Source organism: Balaenoptera musculus, chromosome 5 (genome assembly GCF_009873245.2).
Source record: "Balaenoptera musculus isolate JJ_BM4_2016_0621 chromosome 5, mBalMus1.pri.v3, whole genome shotgun sequence".
Classification (NCBI taxonomy): Eukaryota; Metazoa; Chordata; class Mammalia; order Artiodactyla; family Balaenopteridae; genus Balaenoptera; species Balaenoptera musculus.
The window spans coordinates 28,131,137-28,152,409 of record NC_045789.1 but is presented as its reverse complement, the minus strand read 5'-3'; the positions used below and the strand labels follow the sequence as shown (position 1 = coordinate 28,152,409).

The window sequence follows — 21,273 nt, the reverse complement described above, 5'->3', positions numbered from 1 at the left end:
CAAAAAAATCACATGATCAGAAAATGGCAAGGTCTATATACCACTTCTTATAAGCTGGTATGACAGTGTTCTTCCGCACCTCATCAGTGCTTTTCTATCTGCTTCCAGAAATCCTGTCAGGCTTTGGATAGCACTGCCCTAGAGAGGGTCAGGGTCTAGGATCCATCTTCTTCAGACCCCAGTATCACATTGTATGTTTTTCTTCTCCTGCCCGCTGGTATTTAATAAAACTAAACATGTTATTAAGGAGAAACCTGTTTAGAATAGACATCGATAGTGGGAGTTGTGTTAGGAAAGAAAAGACTCCCAAAAGTCAGCCTGAATATCAGGATCCTACTGCCTCTGCCTTGGTGATGGTGGGAGGATTTGTGGACCAAGGATGCTTACATGAGGAACAGACGTTGTTTAGGGGCCATCGGTTAATCCACCTGCATCCCTGAGCTGAAGCCTCTCTGAGTAATAAAGTTCAGGGCCAGTTGGCTCTGGCTTAGGAATATTATAAAAACTAGAGTAAATCAGACCATTGATATATGAGACAAGGCAAGTGGACTGCAGCTGTCTCCATTCATTTTGTCCATCTTTATTGTCCATCAGTATTGATCATCACAGCTAGATTTAGTGGCAGCATGTGCTGTCATTTAGACACATCCAAAAGAAATGGATGAGCTATGCCAAACCCATTCATTTCACATGTGTACACATGGTCCGGGTTTTTTGTTTGTTGTTTGTTTATGATAAAGGTCTGTTATAAGTTTGAAAACTGGTTTTGACTAAACCATTAATTTGAATATCTTATTTAAAAGAAAATCAATGTACAGTTGTTCTAGAAGTTTATTTTAACATCCAGAGACCTGAATTAAAAGCCCCTTCCCCAAATCTCCCATAAATCGCCTTTCATTGCCTCCCTTCTCCATCCTCATTGACCCTCATACTCTCTCTCTCCTCCGTCTTCCACACCTCTTCCTTGCTTTTGCAACATTTTGCAAAAATGTTCTCCCATAGCCATGTTGACAATTCATAGGCCTTTGGGGAGGCGGGAAGAGCATCTATTTCAAGATTTGATTTCCTTCAAAAAACCCTTCTATAGTCCATTCTAGTTTTATTATCTATGTCTTTTTTGTCTTATGCATATGATAAATAAAATAATAAATAATTACTCATATTTAATAATGTAATAGCTTTCAAGTCTTCCATATGGGAGTTTTGCTCTATTCAGCTGGTTTATAAGAGGCAGTGTGGTGTCAGAAATAAAGAACTGGGCAGGGGATTTGAGACACTTCCTGTCCCACTCCTGTTGTTTCCACCAACTCTGAAGCTATGGGTGAGAGACTCTGCCACCTTTGGCCTCAACTTTGCAATCTATTAAATGAGATAGCAAATTATCTCTAATATTCCTTTCAGCTAAAATTCTCTGATATCTCTAAATTTTCAGAGAACTCTTAACCGTTATGTAAACATATAATGATAGAGACCATGGATTCTGGAGCCAGATGCATAGCTTGCTTCCCATTCTGCCACTTATTGCTTGGGAATTTTGTATTCTTCTGCTGTACACCTCAGTTTTCTCCTCTTTAAAATGGGAATCATAGCAGCACCTCCCATAGGTTTGTTGTGAGGACTGAACAAGTTAGTACATATGAAGAGCATAGAATAGTTCCTGACACATACAAAGTAGGCATTCAATAAATGTCAACTAGTCTTGTTATTATTACAAACATAAGGGTTTTAAAGCATTTCAGAAAGTGTGTGTTTCTCATCAAATGGATATGCTGCTCCCTGAGAGAAGCACTTGTGGACATACATTCATTCATTCATTCATTTGTTCAGCAAAAAAATGTATTGAGTGCCTAATATATGCCAGGTGCTATTCTCTTATAGGCATCAACAAGCGTAATGGTAGATACACATTAAATCTTTTAAGCCATTGAGTAGTAAATATTCAGTGTTTCCCTAGTTGCCCGAGAGAGTTACTTGGTGCATTCTTTTCATATATTCATACACCACTGGTAGATTGTATGTGTGATCTTTGACCCTATTTTTAATTTATATTACATATTTTGTATTGGTTTCTGACAGTCTATTTCCTGTATATCTTTTTATTTTCAGTTTTCTCTTTCCTCCTTTGCTTTTTTTTTTTTTTTTTTTTCTAAACTTTTCGTATGTTTGGCCTATCTCTTGACCTCTCAACTTTTGTTTTTATTCCTTTGGCTGGGGTTCTGCCTCCTGGTATTTCCTAGTCTCTATAGGCCTCTTTTCTCACCTATTAAATTGAGATAATCAATTTACTTATTGGAATTTTAAACTAGGTAATGTTTGTAAAGCACTTAGCACAGTTTCTAGTACATAATACACCTTAGTAAATGTTGGCCTTTGTTATGATGGTGGTATTTGGTATTATTGAAGCAGTGATTCCAAAGTAAGAGATACTACAGGCTCCTATGTATAAGATTCAGACCATAGGAACTTGGGCTGACCATTGGGTAACGTGGGACCATCCTGTTGACATTTGTGAGAGTTGTGCTTCTTGTGTAAAATGTTTGTTGTGCTACTGATGACCCTTAATAGGCTGCCACGTGCATTCCCAGGGAAAATAAAACTTGAACAATTTTGGCTTGCAGCTGTGTACCCACAGTGGAGACCTACAAGCCAAAGTGAACCCTGGCAAGTCCTTCCTCAGCTATGAAAGCTTGTGTCATCAAAAAAGAAATTTTGACTTAATTTCCTTTTGCTGCATTTTTGGTCTAATATATATTCTACAGATAAGCATTTTTAAGAAAGTCCTTTGGAAAATATTTATTGCATGTTACGTCTATGCACTTAGAAGTCATTTACATGAAAGATTCTTGGAAAATACAGAAAATTCCCACATCCGTCTCACTGTGGGCCTTAGGTGAATTTCAAACTGTTCTTATCACTCTCAATCTGGATAGAAAAATCCAACTTAATAGTTAATAGTTTTAATACAGGTCTATGAGTTTACATAGTCTGAACAAAAGATTGACTTTTTCAGTTAAAAAGGAAAAGGAAAAATCATGAATTTGAACACCGTATTTCAGCTTTACTATATAATCACTATATAGTTCTAATTAGCAATGTACATGTTTTTCCCCTTTTGTGTTCTTGTGTTATTGTTTTTCTCTTACACAGCTCTGGATATTAGGACCCTAAACGCCACACATTATGCGTGCTGTTCAGCATCCTTAATTAATTTCTCCCTCCCTGCTGGCCCTTCCCTTTGCTTCCATCATCTTTGGCAAAGAGAACCATCTTAAGATTAGAAATGCTAAAGTAAATATTGGTAAAAGGAAAGTAGGCTCAAGATAAGCGGACTCTATCTGCTGGCCCAGACAAATTACTTTGTAGGGTCCTGAGAAAACTAATGTTTGAGATTACAGAATCTCTATCTTTGACAAATCGTAAAGAAAAGGAGTAGAAGCAGCAGCTGGCCATGTGCAAATGTCACTGCAAATATCAAAAAGAGGAAAAAAGTAGATTTTATACACTATTAACTGATAATTTTGTTTCAGTCTGGAGAAAAGTTGGAAGGCCGGATAATTAAATAGTGTGTTATAAGCAGTTACAGAGGAACTGCTGTGATGTTTAGAAGCCAGCTTGGGTTCACTAAAAATCAAGTCATTAAAAATAAAAGTTTGTTACAATAACTTATTTCTTTTTAAATGTAATTGCTAATCTAAAACAGTGCTTACAGCAGGGGTCCAAGCTACAGCCCTTGGGCCAAATTTGACCATGTCCATTTGTTTACTTATTGTTTGGGCTGCTTTCTAGCTACAATAGCAGAGTTGAGTAATTTTAACAGAGTCTGTATCGCCAGCAGAGCTTGAAATAATTATTATCTGACTGTATGCAGAAAAGGTTTGCCTACCCCTGCTCTAGAGCCTAAATCAGTTCTTTTTGAATTTTAATGGGTCGACAGATTATCTGGAAATCTTGTTTAAAATGCAAATAATGGTACAGTAGATCTGGGGTGGGGTCTCAGATTAAGCAATTCCTGACAAGCTTCCTGGTGAGGCGAGTGCTGCTGGTCTACAGACCACAGTTCAGTCTGGTGAGGATGTAGATTTTAAAAAGATTTAAAATTTCCCCATTTAAAAAAATCAAGAGAGTGAATTATGAGTTGGAAGTCAGTTCAGTTGGTTCGACTCTTACTTATTTGAATCATAGTGCCCAAGGACTGTTAAAGGATCAGTGTTATCTTGGAGAGAAGTTTTTCTGATCATTTAAAAATGATTATCTAGGGATGAATTGGGAGATTGGGATTGACATATATACACTAATATGTATAGAATAGATAACTAATGAGAACCGGCTGTATAGCACAGGGAACTCCACTTCGCTGTACAGTAGAAACTAACACAACATTGTAAGACAACTATACCCCAATTAAAAAAATGATTATCTAATGATCATTTCCTTGTGTAAGGACATTGGCTCAGTGATGATATTTGAAGGGAGCAATAATGAGCTCAATAGCTCAAATGTTTAGGTGTCCAGTATCAACTGGATTGGTCTGCTGGACATTTCCTCTGTTGGAAGACAGTTCTCCACATGTCTCCTACATTTCTGTCCATCTTGTGCCCTGACTGCTCTTTGTTACCCAACTCTCTTTTCAAGGATGTTTGTATAGTGAACTGCCTTGAAAGATACAAATAGTATCTCCCTCTGGAACAAATGGCAAGTTTGCTTACTGCCCATTAAAAAAGATTTGGGTTCCCTAAACTCAGTATTCCTTTCCTGTAATGTAACCCACTATAGGTGCAGGCATCCACCCAAGCCCATCTGTACCACCCCGTTGACTTGGGGGCAAGGGGAACTGATGCTAACATCATGCTAGGTTGCTCGCTCTGATGTGTGTGAGTGACACAGTCCTTTGGCTCTGACCCGGGAGTCTTGTGTCTGCTTCCAGCATCCGTGAAGCTATGGCAGGCTAACTTGTGATCTTCAAGTTTGGGAAAATCTCAGCCCCTTCACAGTTTTAGATACCCTCTCCCATGAGTCACAGCCCAGGTTTCCAATCACTGACTTTCCCCTTTCTCTGAACCTGTCTTCACCTCATTTTAGTAAAACTCTTCACCTTCTACTTAATATAGGAAAAAGAAGCTTTAAATGAATGTCCCTTCAACTTTCTAACATCAAGCATACAGATCTATCTTCATCTGTACCTAATCTATCCTTTATTCTCCTTTTACAATGAAGAGGTGTCGGCCCCACCTTTTTTCCAAAGTTAAGCCCTCCAGCTGTGCACTGGAACTCTCCCTGCTGCTTCCTTAGGTCTACACCTAAGGAAGTATAACCGAATTTCTTTACTAAATCTCCATCCCTCTCCCCACTTTTTATGAATTTTGAAAATTCTTAAGCTTCTCCTTTCAAAAACAAAGCAAACAGCAAGCTTCCTTTCCCTCATCTTTATTCCCCTTTGAGTTTCAGCTCTATTTCTCTCCTCTTCTCTACAGCCAGATTTCTTGAAAGAGTTGTCCAAACTCTGTTTTTCTTTCTCCTCTTTCTTCTCAGTCCTCAATCTACTCCAGTTTAACTTTCATTCTAGTCATCCCATTGAAACTGTATTCTTCTAGGCATCCTTTGAATTCTAATATATGTTCTATGTTCCTAAACTGCTTATCTTCTCTGTAACAGTAAACCACCAACCAAATGCTGAGGACTCACTCATCTGTAGCCACTGTCCAGAGTACTCTGAGCCTATGTCCCGTATATCCAACTCCTTATAGTATCTCTAATTGTAGGCCTTGTAGACGCCTCAAACTCATCATCTTCCCCAAGAAAAAATTAACCTATACATCCCAGTTCTTTTCTGGCTCAGTAATTGGATTTACAATCTACCTATTTGGTTAAAAATCCCTTAATTCAGAAAATTAAGATACTATCCTTCCTTTCTTTTTATCACCACTCCCCCAATATTTAGCTAATCTACCAGTCTACATTTCAAATATTTCTTGAATGTATTGTCTCTCTAATTTGATCTCTAAGGTTCTATCTCCTTAGCCCAAATCAACTCCTGCCTGGATTACTGAACAACCTCCTAGTTAGTCTCCCTCCCTTTAATTTTTCACCACTCTAATTTCTTCTCTAAACTATAGCCAGAGTGGTGAGATATATATATATCTTAATTTTGGTTTGAAAAAAAAGTCTCAATCTTTTGAGAATAAGATGGTAGAGGCATTTCTTAACAGAAGCATTGAAATTACAGAAGGACAAGGTAGAACTGCTTTCTATAATGGGAACTCCTTATGGGCATGGACCATCAATGAAAGATTAAATATGTACATATCAGAGACTTGGCTTGAAAAATCAAAAATCACTCTAAGTATATTAGTGAGGGTAAGCAGTGCTTAACAGTGGTTGTAGGAAAAGAAGAACAGAAAAGAAAGAACAAAGATCTTCCAAGACAGTCTTTAAAGACAACCCCAAGGACCTCACAGAAACTGTTTTCTGGAGTTTTAGGTAAAAGTCCACTTTAAAATGACTATAAAGTTTTATGTGTTTAGGAGACTTGGAATCTTTTCTCCCTCAGCACCCATCATATCATGTCTGTACACAGTTGACACTCAATAAATGTCTGTTTAATTAAATGTATGCCATTGAGGCAAGCCAACTGCTATTGCTGCGAGACCTCACAGGGTGACATTGCTTTATGGGGTCACCAAAATCCAGAAATAGACCGTTTGCTTTGCAGGTCCAGAAACTCAACTATCATGAGCACACCCCAATGTGGTTGTGCTCTAGGAGACTGGTGTCAACTAGTCAGTGTCTTCTCTTCCTATCAGAAATACTACGTGGAAAACAAAATTATTATTCAGTGTTTTCTTGGCAAGCATGGGCTCCGACTAGAGAGAATTAACTGGCTGTTTTCAGTGGCTGGTGTTATCAAGCTCAAATAGTCTGATGCGTCTGACTTTACTCTAGTGCACCGTGCCTGGTGAACAAGCCAGAACGCTCCTATCAGCTGCTAAGATATACCCGTCCCCTGACAGAGCTATGAACATACTGAGAAATGCTTAGCTGGGCATTTTAAGGTACTGACTCTGTGAAGGCCCAGTTTTAAAGAGGAAAATATAGGCAGAGGGGAGGGAAGAGGCCCTCACCTACCAATCAACCACTGCTTTCTTTCCAACTGCCCTTCCCTAGATTCCTAATGCATTTTTCTTTCCTCTATAAAATTTCCTCAACTACATATTTTGAGATCTATATTTATAAGGTCATATTCCCCGAGGCCATAAACCTGACCATTTTGTTTAATTTAGGTGTCTCCAAAATTCCCCATACCACCCCTTTTTAATTTATTGCTTAGGATGTGTTGGCCAATGTCACTCGTTACATATTGGTTTGATACAATTTCATTCTTGAAGATTAAACTTTACTACTACTTTTTAAGATATCACTACATACTGACCACAGAACAAAATATGAAGACAACCTGCGAGTTTAAGTTAGTATTAATCTTAAAAAAAAAAAAAAGTGATCTTTGCATTAACATAAATGCAAGGTTCAGAGTAAAGGAGTTGTCAAAGCATAATCTTCAAAAGTTGAAAACACGACTTTTTTATAAATATAGAATGGACACCTGTCAAATATTTATTTAACTGAATAATGAGGGAGCTGGCAGGATGGTAAAGATGGTTTCAAGGAAATGATAGAAATAGGGGTTATTTGGTCCATCAGAAAAGCATACCAAAATAAGTTTGCTGAGTTAGAGACAAAACCAACTAATTTCTACAGGGTAATTAAACCATAACCTTTGTGGTGGTTCTTCTACTAGATAGAGATTATTTCCATCTCTACTGGACAAAGCTTTGTAAGTTAACATGTAATTTCATAGTCTGGGATCTAATCACTAGTAAGTAGAAGTCAAACAAAGGTATATCCCTCTAGGAAATTAAGTAAGTAATCCTTGGATTGGCCCGTTAGACAATTCTCCAGGGTGACTTTGAAAGGACTTGCGGTCCTCATTTGGCCTTATTTCCAAGTTTTGGTCAATTTTTATTAAGCAAGTGCTGTGGACTCTTAAATTCATCTGAATAAGATGATGTCTAAAAGAAGGCTTGGAACCCCCCCTCCCCGCCAGGAGGAACAGTGTGAGGGCCTGAGGACTTTTAGCCTGGACAAGACAGTGTGGGGACCCAAATGCTCACTGCAGCATTACTCTTAAAATACAGGCCTGAGGAAATAGTTTTAGAGTGCAGAGATTTTATGTACACCATTAAAAAGCAGCAGCTAAAAGGCCATCACAAGACAGGAGGGGTGAGATGTGCCCTAAGTTGCTCCAAGGGGAAGACAGGGCATCAATGGAAGTGGTTTGGGCTCAGATTGAGAAAGAGCTTCTCACTGTGAAAGAACATCAGCCGGGGCAGTGTGTGCCTTGAGAGCAGGAACAGTTGTCTGTCTGCAGGTTCTCTGGCAAAGGCGTGGCTGTCACAGCCTCACATCAGGAGCAAGTGAGGGAGACAGAGGAGGGTCACGTTTCAGATGAGGACTGGACCAGCCTCAACTAAGATCCTTTACAAAACTGAGATTCTGTTATTTTGTGAAAATTGAGTTATTGCTGTTTAATTAAAAAATAAAAAGCACCATTTCCAAGGCTCAACATTTAATATCCTGGAAACAGAAGCCTTATGTTAGTTTTAGTAGCTGTGTGATCACAATAGTTAGTGCAGCGAAGCCTTTTGATAATTTTTTCTCCTTTTAAAAATTGATAATTTACTTCAGTTTTGCCTTTTTTACAAGCCCTACTCCCAAGAGAAGTGCATTCACAGTTTTGTTGTTGATTTTGTTGTTATTTGGGGAAGGGGTGCTGGTTTGTATTTTAATGTGACTAAATATCAGTGTCTCAGGTTTGACACTTTTTTTTCCTTTCCACTAAAGTCATTGAAATATATTCACCTGGTCGTTCACATCAGAGGTGTAAATGGATTTTCTAAAGGTTTTTAAGAGATAATCAAAGTCAGACACTTTGTGACTTGACTTCTTTAGGTGTTGCAAAAAGGAAGCTTAACACACCATCTCAGTTGCAAGGATGCTAAAACTATGCTTGACCTTGAATCTGCAAGAAGTTGGGTAACATCTTTTGCTAGAAGTGCCCATCTACCACTTCTTTGGTTTTAACCATCTGTATAGAATTTACTTGGGAAAGAGAAAGGAGAAGGAATCAGATATATTCAAGAGCAAATAGCATGTTTATTTGATTTTCCAGCTTCCAGTGACTATTGCAGTTACAGTTTAACTTTTTAGTTTACCCTTTTTACCATTGATATTTGCCATTGATATTTGCAAAAATGCGACTTGAAAAAAATGTATCAGCCATGTCACACAAAGGCTTATATCTCAATTTGTTTCATGTCATCAAAAAGACATACTGAGTTTGAAGCTCCTCTTAGGTTTACTCTTAAAATATAAACCTGGGGAAATAGTGTAAGATTGCAAAGATTTTATTTACACAGTTCAGGATCACAGGCTCTGGAGTCAGGGAGATAGAGATTGAATCACTGACATTGCCTTTTCCTGATTCACTCAGTGTCTCTGAGACTCAGTTTCCTTCCCTAATAGATGGGGATAATATCAGTACCTACTGTATACTGTTGTTGTAAGGATTACGTAAGATAACACACATAAAGTCCTTAGCACGTCATCTAATACAAGTACTCCATAAATATTAGCTATTATTATTTTATAATAATTAGAACAACTTCACCAAAACTTAATTACGGTGCTCTTGTCAGGATTAACGGCACCATGGCTGACTCATTTCCTAATACAACTGTAAAGCAAGTTTCAGCTTTGTGCAACAATTCATTCTTAGTTAATGAACTTGAACAGCCATTCTTGAGAAAATAATGAGGAATTGTGAATCTAGAATTAGAAGATACATCCTATTCACTAGGAAACTTAATGTCTTAGCAACAAATATCGTAAGTCCTTGTAAGAACTGTTGTGTGTTGGTGACCATACACTTGAAATATTCAAGCAGGAAAATCTGGAGATAATAGTGCTCTCCCTTCCAGAATGAGACCATCTCTAAGAATTGGTGATCAGCTGGAAGCCAAGGTCATATAGCAACTAATCATGACATATATGTCCTTAGCAGAACTCTGTAGGAAACTGTACTGGTTGTTAATCTGCTACCCAGGGACCAGTGCCGTACTGGAGTCAGTTCAGGATTTGGAGCTGGACAAAGCAGGCTCTAGTCCAAGCTTTGACATTTATTTCCTGTGTGATTTTGGGCTGGTTGCTTGGCTTTTCTGAACCTGTTTCATCATCCATAAAGTGGGGCTGTTATGGAAACCAACGATTTCAGTAGAGGAAGGTCAAATTTTTAAACGTACATAAAAGTACTGAAGCAAAATACCATTAGTAGTACTGGTATTATTACTAATACTGTTACTATTCCACTATTGCAAAGGAAAATGAAACGGGCACCAGGAAGAATATGGGTGCCCACGTGTTATATGACACCAGTGTGGGTTCGACCCCTCTAATACAAGACAGATGTTCCCAGAGTGGTGACAATGCTCAACCTTCTTCCTGGGGGAAAATTCTTATCCTATCACAGATATCATACTGTTTCTCAGAAGTGTTATTAGTGCTATTGAAATTCCATAATTAACATTAATATAAGTTTCTATTTTCTTTTATCTGAATTTAGGTGAACTGATAGATAACAAGGGTAAAAGTGGCTAGGTTAGAAGCAAAGTCAATTTCATTCTCCATTTACTAAATTATTTTACTAACTCATTATACCCCCCTTTAATATTGGGTTGGCCAAAAAGTGCCTTCAGTTTTTTAAGTAAAAATAAAAGACACGTTTTTCATTTTCACCAGGAACTTTATTGAACAACATATTCACCCTTTTGTTCCACTACCTTCTGCCATTTTTCAGGCAACTTCATAATTCCGTCTGCCCCAAACTTTTTATCTTTTTGAGCAAAGAACTGTTCCAGGTGCCTTTTACAATCTCCCAGGGAATTGAAATTTTTTCCATTACGAGAATTTTGTAAAGACCAAAATCAATGGAAATCCGAAGATGCAATGTCTGGTGAATACGACAATTGAATCAGAACTTCCCAGCCAAGCTGTAAAAGTTTTTGCCTGGTCATCAAAGAAACATGTGGTCTTGCATTATCCTGTTGGAGGATTATGCATTTTCTGTTGACTAATTCTGGACACCTTTCGTGGAGTGCTGCTTTCAGTTGGTCTAATTGGAAGCAGTACTTGGTGGAATTAATTGTTTGGTTTTCTGGAAGGAGCTCATAATAGAGGACTACCTTCCAGTCCCACCATATACACAAATCACCTTCTTTGGATGAATACCAGCCTTTGATGTGGTTGGTGGTTGTTCCTTTCGCTTGCCCCATGATCTCTTCCATTCTACATTATTGTACAGTATCCACTTTTCATCGCCTGTCACAATTTGTTTTAAAAACGAAACGTTTTCATTATGCTTCAGTAGAGAATTGCATGTGGAAATATGGTCAAGAAGGTTTTTTTTTGCTTAACTTATGTGGAACCCAGACATCAAAGCAATGAACATAACCAAGCTGGTACAAATGATTTTCAGCGTTTGATTTGGATATTTTGAGTATGTCGGCTCTCTCCCACGTGGTATAACATTGATTGTTCTCAGTTAATGTCTCGATTTGATCGCTATCAACTTTAACTGGTCTACCCAACTGTGGAGCATCGTCCAGCGAGAAATCTTCAGCACGAAACTTCACAAACCACTTTTGACACGTTCAATCATTCACAGCACTTTCTCCATACACTGCACAAATCTTTCTTTGTGTTTCAGTTGTGTTTTTACCTTTCTTGAAATAATAAAGCATAATATGAAGAAAATGTTGCTTTTTTTCTTCCATCTTCAATATTAAAATGGCTACACAAAAATTCACCAATTTTGATAAGTCTTTTTTAAAACGCACGCTGATATGTCAGCTGTCACAATACAATCTAACAAAATTGTTTCGAATGAAGTTAAAGACAACTAAGTGCTACTAGAGCCATCTTACAAAAAAAACCAAACGAACCTTTGGTCCACCCAATAGTTTGACATTGTTGGAAGGATCAGCTCCAAGCTCTCTCTCCTGGCCTCCAAGACCTTTGATGATCTGGTATCTGAATCCTCCACTTGATACTTTTTTTCCCTCCCTGCTCAACTTCATAGCTTTGCAAATGCCCTTCCTTCTTCCTGCAATATCCTAACAGCCCTGCTACCGGATCAGTTTTCATTAATTCTTCTAATTATTTGGAACCATGCCTGGCATGTAAGTGGATATTCAATAGACATTTTAACAAATTGACTTGAAATCAGATGGCTCCCACCTAGACTGAAACAGCCAGATATTTCCATTTCGACATGACCTCACAAAGTTCGGAATTCCTCCTAGAGTCTGAATAGATTCCATGTTATTGAAGGACAGTAACTCTTAAAAATTATTTTGGCATTTTGCACATTGAGCTCTTCTAAATGGTGCTGATGAGACCTTGCTTCAGAGGCACCAATGGAGCTGATAAACCACAATACATGTTTTAATAAGTAGATTTTAAAATATAACACTTGAATAAAAATGCGGTATTCCTTATTGCCAGCTAGCTGTGAAAGTTTGCACAATAAAGAAGCATTTATTCTATTATTTAACAATAAAACAAGTCTGTGTGTGGATATTCACATGTGTATATGCCTAAGAAAGTTATGGCAGCAATATTCATATATGGTAAACCATTCCCTTTGGGCCACATCCAAAAGAATTTAGTTACTGTAATGACAAAAGGGCTTCCATATATTAATACCAAAAGGACTTTTTCCCAGAAGTAATGAAGTGGTCCCAGACCTCGATCCTGGGCACAGTATAGTCTCTCTGTCTGTCTGTCTGTCTATCTCTGTCTCTGTCTCTGTCTCTGTCTCTCTCTCACACACACACACACAGACTCTTTGGAATTTTAAAGTTCCAAGTAGAATTCATTAATAAAAATATGAACTGCTTTTTCTTGTATAAATCATAATAAAGTGTTGAGAGATAAAGGAACAACTAACGGGGCAAATCATCAGCTGCTGCTGTAAAACCAAGACCTGTCATGTTAACTCCCAACTCAAACACCTGGTTTTAAAGATTTACCTTCAAGAATCCTAAAATCTTGTATCCTGCCTCATCAACAACAGCCTCAAACTGTTCCCTGTCATCGAAGAAAACAAATCTTTTGCTCCTTCCTGCCTCTGGAGGCAGAGGGACTGAGGTGGTCCTGGGTGGCTGAATTAGATGAAAGACTTTCATTCCACCATGGAGACATGGAGTCCAATCAAGTGAAATGAGTTTTGAGATCCCAGCTCATTTCCTAGGGGAGATCAGTTCACATTACAAAATCATGACATCCCATTCATCACAACTGACGTGGTCTTTGCTCAGGAGAGGACCCCAACTGGGACTAAACCACCTGTCTTCTCTTGAAAAGGGGCACTTTATCCAAGTTAGAGTTGAAAGCCTTGGAGTGAGAAATCTTGCCAGCTTCCACCCAAGTGATGCATATGCAACATGGAAGGGAACTTAAGTTTAAAAAAGGCAAGACGAGTTTAAGGAAGATTGGTGGTTGTACTTTAAATGATGCCAGATATGAATAATTATACTAGAGATGCTAAGGCATTATGGTCGGGAGAGCCAAGAGTGGGGCTCCCTCTTCTTTATCTCCTAGATTTTATTAAACAGAAATGAGAAGGATAAGTATTTCCATGCATCAGAGTTTAAAATGGCAAAGAAAGTGTCCTGCTTTCCAGGCTGATAAATGATCATCATCTCTTTCATTTCTTTCAGGGCATCGTTGTAACACCCCTGCTACTGCTGCTTTTTGTGAGTATTTTGATGTTGTTTTTAATATCCTTTATTAAAAGCCATCTACAACCCTTTAAGAAAGGTCTTTAGAAATAAATTGAAATTTGAATCTTGCATCATATTTTGAACTGTTCTTCCAGTTGAGCTGTACCAAGTTATAACATGGAGACACAAAGAATCTCTGTAGTCTCATGGCCCAAGGAGAGCAACAGGACCCAGTTCTTGGGCCTCTGACTCCTGGCTAAATCATTAATTATTACAAATGAATGACCTGTGACGTAGGTCAAAAATGTGCTGCGCTTTATTTTCTCACTAGTGAGACTGAAGTGATTGCTAGTGACCAAGGGTTTGATTGAAAGAGCCTTGGTCCAGGGGACCAGACAAAGCTTAGTTTCCTGTGCTGGTACTGATAGGAACTGGCTTCCTCACTTTGGGGAATACTGCCTTGGTGTTTTCATCTGTAAAATGGGAAACAATAACACCTACCCCAGTCTGTCTCCCAGAGATAATGAAATGTGCTTTAGAAAGAAAAAATACAAGCTACTGGCAAACCAAGCAAAAATTGTTCTGAAAATAAGAAATGCTAATTAGCTGTCTTATTTCTTTTGGCACTAAGCATATGAGAAATTAGATGAGAGATTATAATAGAAATTAATGTTATCTCATGCTGAGAAAAGCATATGTAACCATGAATGATACCTAAAATATTTGATGAACTGTGCATTTTTCATACACACATCTCCCAAATATAAATCACTCCACTCATCACTGAAATAGAGTAGGGATGCGTTTCTGGGAGTGAAATGTAGCTGTTTGACTAGCACTATTTGTCAGTGAATTAAAACTATGGGGCAAATTTATTTAATTATAGGGTAATTACCCAAGTTGAAATTCAATTAGAGTAATAGAATGTGGGACTTCATTTCTTACAAGCTGTGTAGGAAGTGGAGAGGGAGAGATGCCCTACTAAACAGTTGGATTTTGCATCTTTTATGAAAGACATTACCTTCCAGTAATAACCCTCAGCCTTACCATCCCTTCTGAAATGCTAGCTCCATCCTGACAAGGTAAGGAGAGTCAAATAATCAGATCACTTCCCCCAGCATCACAAACCTCATTAATTTAGACTCAGCAATTCAGAATTTGCAGTGAGTCAAATTGAAACTGAAGTGAATGTCTCTTTGGGAAAAAAGGACTTGGTTGGTATGTACCTACCTGGTCACTAGATGTGAGGACCTGGGATTGTCCCTCAGTGTTTTTTTCCAAGCCTTGGGATCGTAATTTCCCAGGAGTAGCACTCCATGGGCACAGGATGCAGGCCAGTCTGGGGTCCCCCCTGGCAGTGAGTCAGAGAAGTAGCATAGAGCTGGCCACATAGAAAGTGTCCAATAAATGACTACATAGCCTAGGTTTTCTCCATTGCAGAAGAGTAGCATTTCCTACTCAGGGAACTCTTTGAAGAAGATCATGAGAGAAGTCACAGCCACAACTAGGGGGCTAAGACCTAGGTAGCACTTTTGAGTATCTCAGAGTCTGGAATCCCTGAGACACTGTTTCAGCTGTGACTAAAAGAACCAGATGCGTACTTTTCTCCCTCTCTTCCCATCTCCATGCCATAACAAGACATTCCCAGCTGGTTAATATTAATGGCATCATGCAAGCTTGCCTCCACTCTTAGACCCTAGACTTGTGAGCTTTAGTTGGTTCAACCTTTTTAAATCATCAAGCTACAGGAATAGTGAAAGAGACCCCAAGACCCTCAACTTAAAAGTTTAATGCCTCCCTTTTGAGCTAACTAGGCTGTCCCACTAGGTTCAATGGCACCATCACACGACATCAATAGCTACTTCTGTGTTACATGACTTGAAATCGCATGCACAGTATTTAATACTTTTTGCCTGTGCATTTTACGAACAATGGGAATTGCTTAAACACTTGGGTGACCAGGCTTCACTTAGGAGAGAAAAGCCTGAGCAACTTAAAATATGAACACATTTCATTAAAGATGTAGTGTTTTTCATCAACACCCCTGCTGTGGCTTAAATTGTGATTCTCCAAAAGATCGGTTGAAGTTCTAATCCCCAGTACATCCGAATGTGACCTTATTTGAAAATAGGGGTGTTGCAGATGTAATTAGTTAAGATGAAGTCATAGTGGTACAGGGTGGGTCCTTAATCCAGTATGACTGCTGTCTGTAAAGAATAGGAGTCAGAGAACCACAGGGAGAATGCCACATCATGATGGAGGAAGAGATTAGAGAGACGGGTCTACAGGCCAAGGGACACCAGCGGTTGCCGGCAAACATCAGAAGCTAGAAGAGACAAGGAAGGATTCTCCTCTAGAGATTTCAGAGAGAACATGGCCTTGCTTGATTTTAGACTTACAGTTTCCACAACTGTGAAACAATATGTTTCTGTGGTTTTAAGCCACCCAGTTTATGATATTTCATTACAGAAGTCGAAAAAGCTAATACAACCCCTGAAAATTGAATTGTCTTTTTTTTTTTTTAAATCATATCTTGAAAGTGTAAATTTCTGGATAGTCAGGCACAGTAGCTAGTAAGAGCCACTTTTGCTGATGGAGTCTCAGTTCCCTGTATTCTTAACATCTTCTCAGAATGTTCCCTTTACCATCTTGCTCCAACTGAAACCTGTCTTCTTATTCATGTTTTTGCTGCTGGCATCTTTCATATCACTGAGCCTTGAAATGGGATAAGGTGTCTTTCTTGTTCCTCTTTACCAATCCCAGATCACTTCCCATGCCTTCTCCATAAAATCTCCTGTTACCTTTAAAGGTTATGCCAGGACACCTATATTATCTGCTGCTGCTCTTTGTTGTAATTGTCAGTGGAACGCCAGGTCACGCTCTAAGAGTCCAGAAAAATGTTAGCATTTTTCCATTGTCTTCTTTTTAACAATACACTTGGATTTATTCTTGGTGTTTTCAGTATTCACATAGTTGACCTTCCCAATACCCTGGCCTCTAAATTCTTGACCCCCTTCACCAGTGAGATTGCCTTCCCCCTCATCTCAGCCAGTTACCCCTGCAGTCAGACCTTTGACTTATTACTGCCAATAATAGCATCCTTCCATAATCCTATTTTCAAATGTCTTCTACTAGCAGCTGCTATCTTTGTGACTTACTCCCCAGATTAAGAATTCTTCAAACTTGCCAGAAGGGCTCATTTATTTACCTTATCACCTTCAATGCTTCTAACTAATCCACCCTACCCTCACCCTCTTACCCTCAGATTCCATCTGACCTAGCCTAGATCTCATGGTCCATCATTGTAATTACTTTATTACATACACCGTCAACAACCTTGCTCATCTCTTACTGCTTCCTATTTGTCTGGCAAGTGCCAGGCCTGCTTAATCCAACTCTATACCTTTCTGTATTTGTACCTGAACACGCGGGAGCACCCACTCTCATGCTGACTGATCTCATTCGAAATTCATGACCACTAATTGTAAATGAGCCTGGCAATCCTACTCCCTTCCCCGAACTGACGCACATCCCCAATCTCTAGAGAATCATTTCACACCTTCTCCTTGCTTCTCAATTTTCCAGTGCCTCTTCTCTTTTTTCATCCCAACTGATGCAGAAAGGAAACCAGCTGATGAGGAAGTCAAAAGCAATCAGAGAAATTTACAAGATCCCACCTACTTGCATCTATATTTTTCACCTGTCTCCTCCTTCCGTAGATAAACTATCTTTGCTCCCATCTAAGGCCAGTCCCTCCAGTTGTGCCATCCCTTATTGCCTACTTAACAATAGGAGCAACACAAATTTCTCTCTTTCTCCTATGTCATTAAATTTTCTATCTCTGCTGGATCATTTCTATCAGCATGTAAGCATTCTGTAATATTACACATCTTAAAAATTAAATTTCACCTTATCCTACCTGCACTCCATTTCTGTGCACTCTTTTATGGCACAATTCCTCCAAAAAGTTATTTTAACTTATTCATCATTCATTGAGTAATACGTATTGAGTTCTTCCAATATACCAGTCACTTTCCTGGGTGCCAAGGATACAGCAGTGAGCAAAACAGATACATCTTTGCTCTAATAGAGGTTATATACTAGTGGAAAGATGCAACCAACAAATAAGTAAAAATATATTGTGTAAGATGGGTGCTAAAGAAAAAATAAAGTAAGGAAGGGAAGTGGCTTGGGAGGTTGGACTCACTGAGAAACAATATTTGAGCAAAGGCCTAGAGGAGATAACAGAGTGAGCTTTCTGGTGGTAGAATGTTCCAGGTGGAAGGAACAACAAGTGCAAAGGTCCTGAGAGTGTGCCTGGTGTCTAAGGAACAGCAAGGAGGCCAGTGTGGCTGGAATGGAGTGAGCAGAGGGAGAGTAGATGGAGATGAGGTCAGAGACATAGCAGAGGCCAAATGATAGAGGACCTTAAAGTCCTTTGTAAGGATTTTGAATTGTAATTCAAGAGAGACAGGAAACCATTGAAAGAGTTTTGATCAAGGGAATGGCATGTTCTGACATTCCCTTTAAAAGGGTGACTCTCTGGATGCTGGGTTGAGAGTAGATTGTTTAAGGGGATCATGGTGGAGACAGGAAGACCAGTTAGAAAGCTAGTGCAAGAGATGCCATTAGCTTGGGCCAGCGTGATTGAATAAATCTGGTGGGAAGTAGTTCTTTATTTTCTTGAAAGAACTGAGAGATTGAATGTAAATTATGAGGGAAAGATAAGAATCAAGGATGACTCCACGCCTCTGCAACTTGAAGTATGGAATTGCCATTTACTAAGATAGGGAAGGCTGTAGGGTCGAACAAGTTGATGGAACTCACAACAAATTCAGTCTTGGACATGTCTGGATTAAGATGCCTTTCAGACATCTAAGTAGAGAAGTCAAGTAAGCAGTTGACAATATATCTGGAATTCAGGAGAAAGGGCCTGGACTTTCTGTGTGTGTATGTATCTCTAGAGATACACATTTGGGAGAGTTCAGCATAGAGATGGATTTTGAGTTAGACTGGACGAGATCACCAAAAGAGAATAGAGAAGGAGAGGTATCAGTGGACTGAATTTGGGGCATTCTAATATTAAGAGGTCAGCAAAGAAGACCAAGGATATCCAGTTTGCTTAGGAAGAACACCAAGAGATTGTAATGTCCTAGAAGCCTAGCAGAGAATGTGTTTCAAAAAGGGGAGCATGGTCAACTACTTCAAATGCTGGTAATAATTCAGATAAAATGAAGTCCAACAATTGGCCATTGATTGTAACAAGATGGAGACCACTGGAGACCTTAACAAGAGCTATTTCAGCAGAGTTGTGAAGGTGAAAGCCTTATTGAAGTTGGTTCAAGAATAAATGGAGAAAGAAGAGTTAAAGACAGAGTTCATTTTGCTGTAAAGTGTGCAGAAAATGGGAGAGCAACAAAGTTAATGAAGGACTGAGAAAGGATTCTTTTTTAAGTTGGAAAATTATTAGCATATTTGTATCGATAGATTAATCCAGTTAGAGAAGGAAAATTTGATACAGAAAAAAGAGGGGAGAATTCGTGGACCTGTGTCCTTGAGTAGGAGAAAGGGATGAGTTCTAGTGTGTAAAGGGAGTATGGCCTCCTAAGCACAGATAGTTCATCCAGAGTCATGGAAGGGAAGCCATGGGATATAGGCAGGGATGCAAGTAAATTGGATGATGTAATTATAGGAGCTTGTTAAGTTCTCCTCTGGTTCTGTTTTCTCAGTGAAGTGGCAAGCAAGGTTAGGGGTAGAGGACGAGAAAAGGCAAGGAGGTGTTGGAGATTTGATGAGAAAGGCAAAGACATGAAACAGTCATGCGGCAGAGTGAATGGAATGGGCAAATGCAGTGCTATGGTCCAGCAGCACCGAGGACCATCCTCAGAGTCTTTACACTTGGCATTGGCTCAGCATGGATTCTTCCCACCCCGGATATCCACACAGCTCCCTTCTTCACTTTCATCAGGTTTCTGGGGTCAGATGTCATTTTAGAGGAGAAGAACAATAATTCCTATTATTTAGGAATAATATATTCCATCACTCTCTCCCCACCTACCATTCTTAATTGTTCCTCTTTAGCACTTCTCACGTGACATCTTAATCACTGGTTAATTTGTTTATTATCCATCTTCCCTAACTAGAGCAAAGCATCACAAGATAGCAGAGACTTTATGTTTTGGTCACTGCTAAAACCCCACTGCTCAAAATAATGCCTGGCTATGGAAGCCACTTGAAAGCATTTTTGAATGGATGCTTGGTAAAGAAAAACTGTTTCTGTTCTCACAGTACTTCTAACACCAAAGGTGTGGGTTTTCCATGCCAAGCGATCCTCCAATTCTCTGCAAATACCAACCGGGTATTCTACAATTTAATTCATTCTGACACTAACTTCCCAGAGTTAATGCAGACCCCACAGGTGGAGGGCTCAGTCTCCCAAGATTGCCTCTCACTTCAGGTGCCAATCAGAAGTAGTGGTTTCCAGGTTACCCACACTTCTGTCCGACTTGGCTACAAATCAGGGGGCTCCCACAACCCCCTCCTCAGGTCCAATAATTTGCTACCACTGTTCACAGAACCCAGTGAAACACTTTATTTATTACTACCAGTTAATTATAAAGGAAACAAATAAACAGCCAGATGAAGAGGTACATAGAGCAAGGTCCAGAACGGTCCCAAGTGCAGGAGTTTCTGTCCCATGGAGTTTGGGGTGCACCACCCACCTTGCATATGGGTGCATTCACCAACCCAGAAGCTCTCTGAACCCTTCTGTGCCAGGTACTGGGGACAAAACCCAAATAATGTAACAAAAGACGCTCTTATCATCCCATCCCTCAGGAAGTTCTGAGGGTTTTAGAAGCTCTGTGCTAGGAATTGGGAACAAAGGCCAAATATATATTTCTTACTGTATCACTACATCACAGTTGGACAGGTGGACAGGTGCCTCTGTTCAAAGAGTCGGGCTAGGACCACTTTTAAGACTCGTACATCCGCATCACATGCTCTACCTTCAGGGCCACATTCCTTATTTTAAAGCCATTTTGAAGGGACCGACTTCACTTCCCTCACAGTCTGTTGTGCAGGAGGGGCATGGTATGGGGAGAAAGCATCCCGTTTTGGTTCAATCTGCAGCCAGTATTTGTTGTGAACAGTGGATTTTCTTTCACCCTCCTTAGCCTCGGTTTTTACCTCTGTAAAGTGAGCATTATGAGAAGATGAAATGAGTTCATTTATGGGAAAGCCTGTTGTAAACTGTAAGGAACCAGCAAATGCTAGTTATTTAGATTTGACACTTTATAAAGGAAAATAGAAAATAATGCCAGGAAGGATGTCAAGGTTTTGCAAAAGCACTTATCTGATGAAATGCAGCGATGGTCCCTAGTCCAGACCTTAATGATGGGCTGAGTCTTAAAACTTTAAGATTCTATAATCATCTATAATC

The 21,273-nt window shown here is 39.2% G+C and overlaps 1 protein-coding gene across 3 annotated transcripts in view; it reads left to right on the top strand.

Moving 5' to 3' along the window:
• SLC10A7 (solute carrier family 10 member 7) overlaps positions 1 to 21,273 on the top strand; it is a 253,249-nt gene that overhangs the window by 161,365 nt on the left and 70,611 nt on the right. For all 3 annotated transcript variants that reach the window (XR_005020096.1, XM_036853914.1, XM_036853915.1), the window contains one exon: positions 13,830 to 13,865. Coding sequence is in view for 2 of the 3 variants with exons in the window: in XM_036853914.1 (XP_036709809.1) it covers positions 13,830 to 13,865 (36 nt within the window). In the remaining variant the exon portion in view is untranslated. The remainder of the gene's footprint in view (positions 1 to 13,829; positions 13,866 to 21,273) is intronic.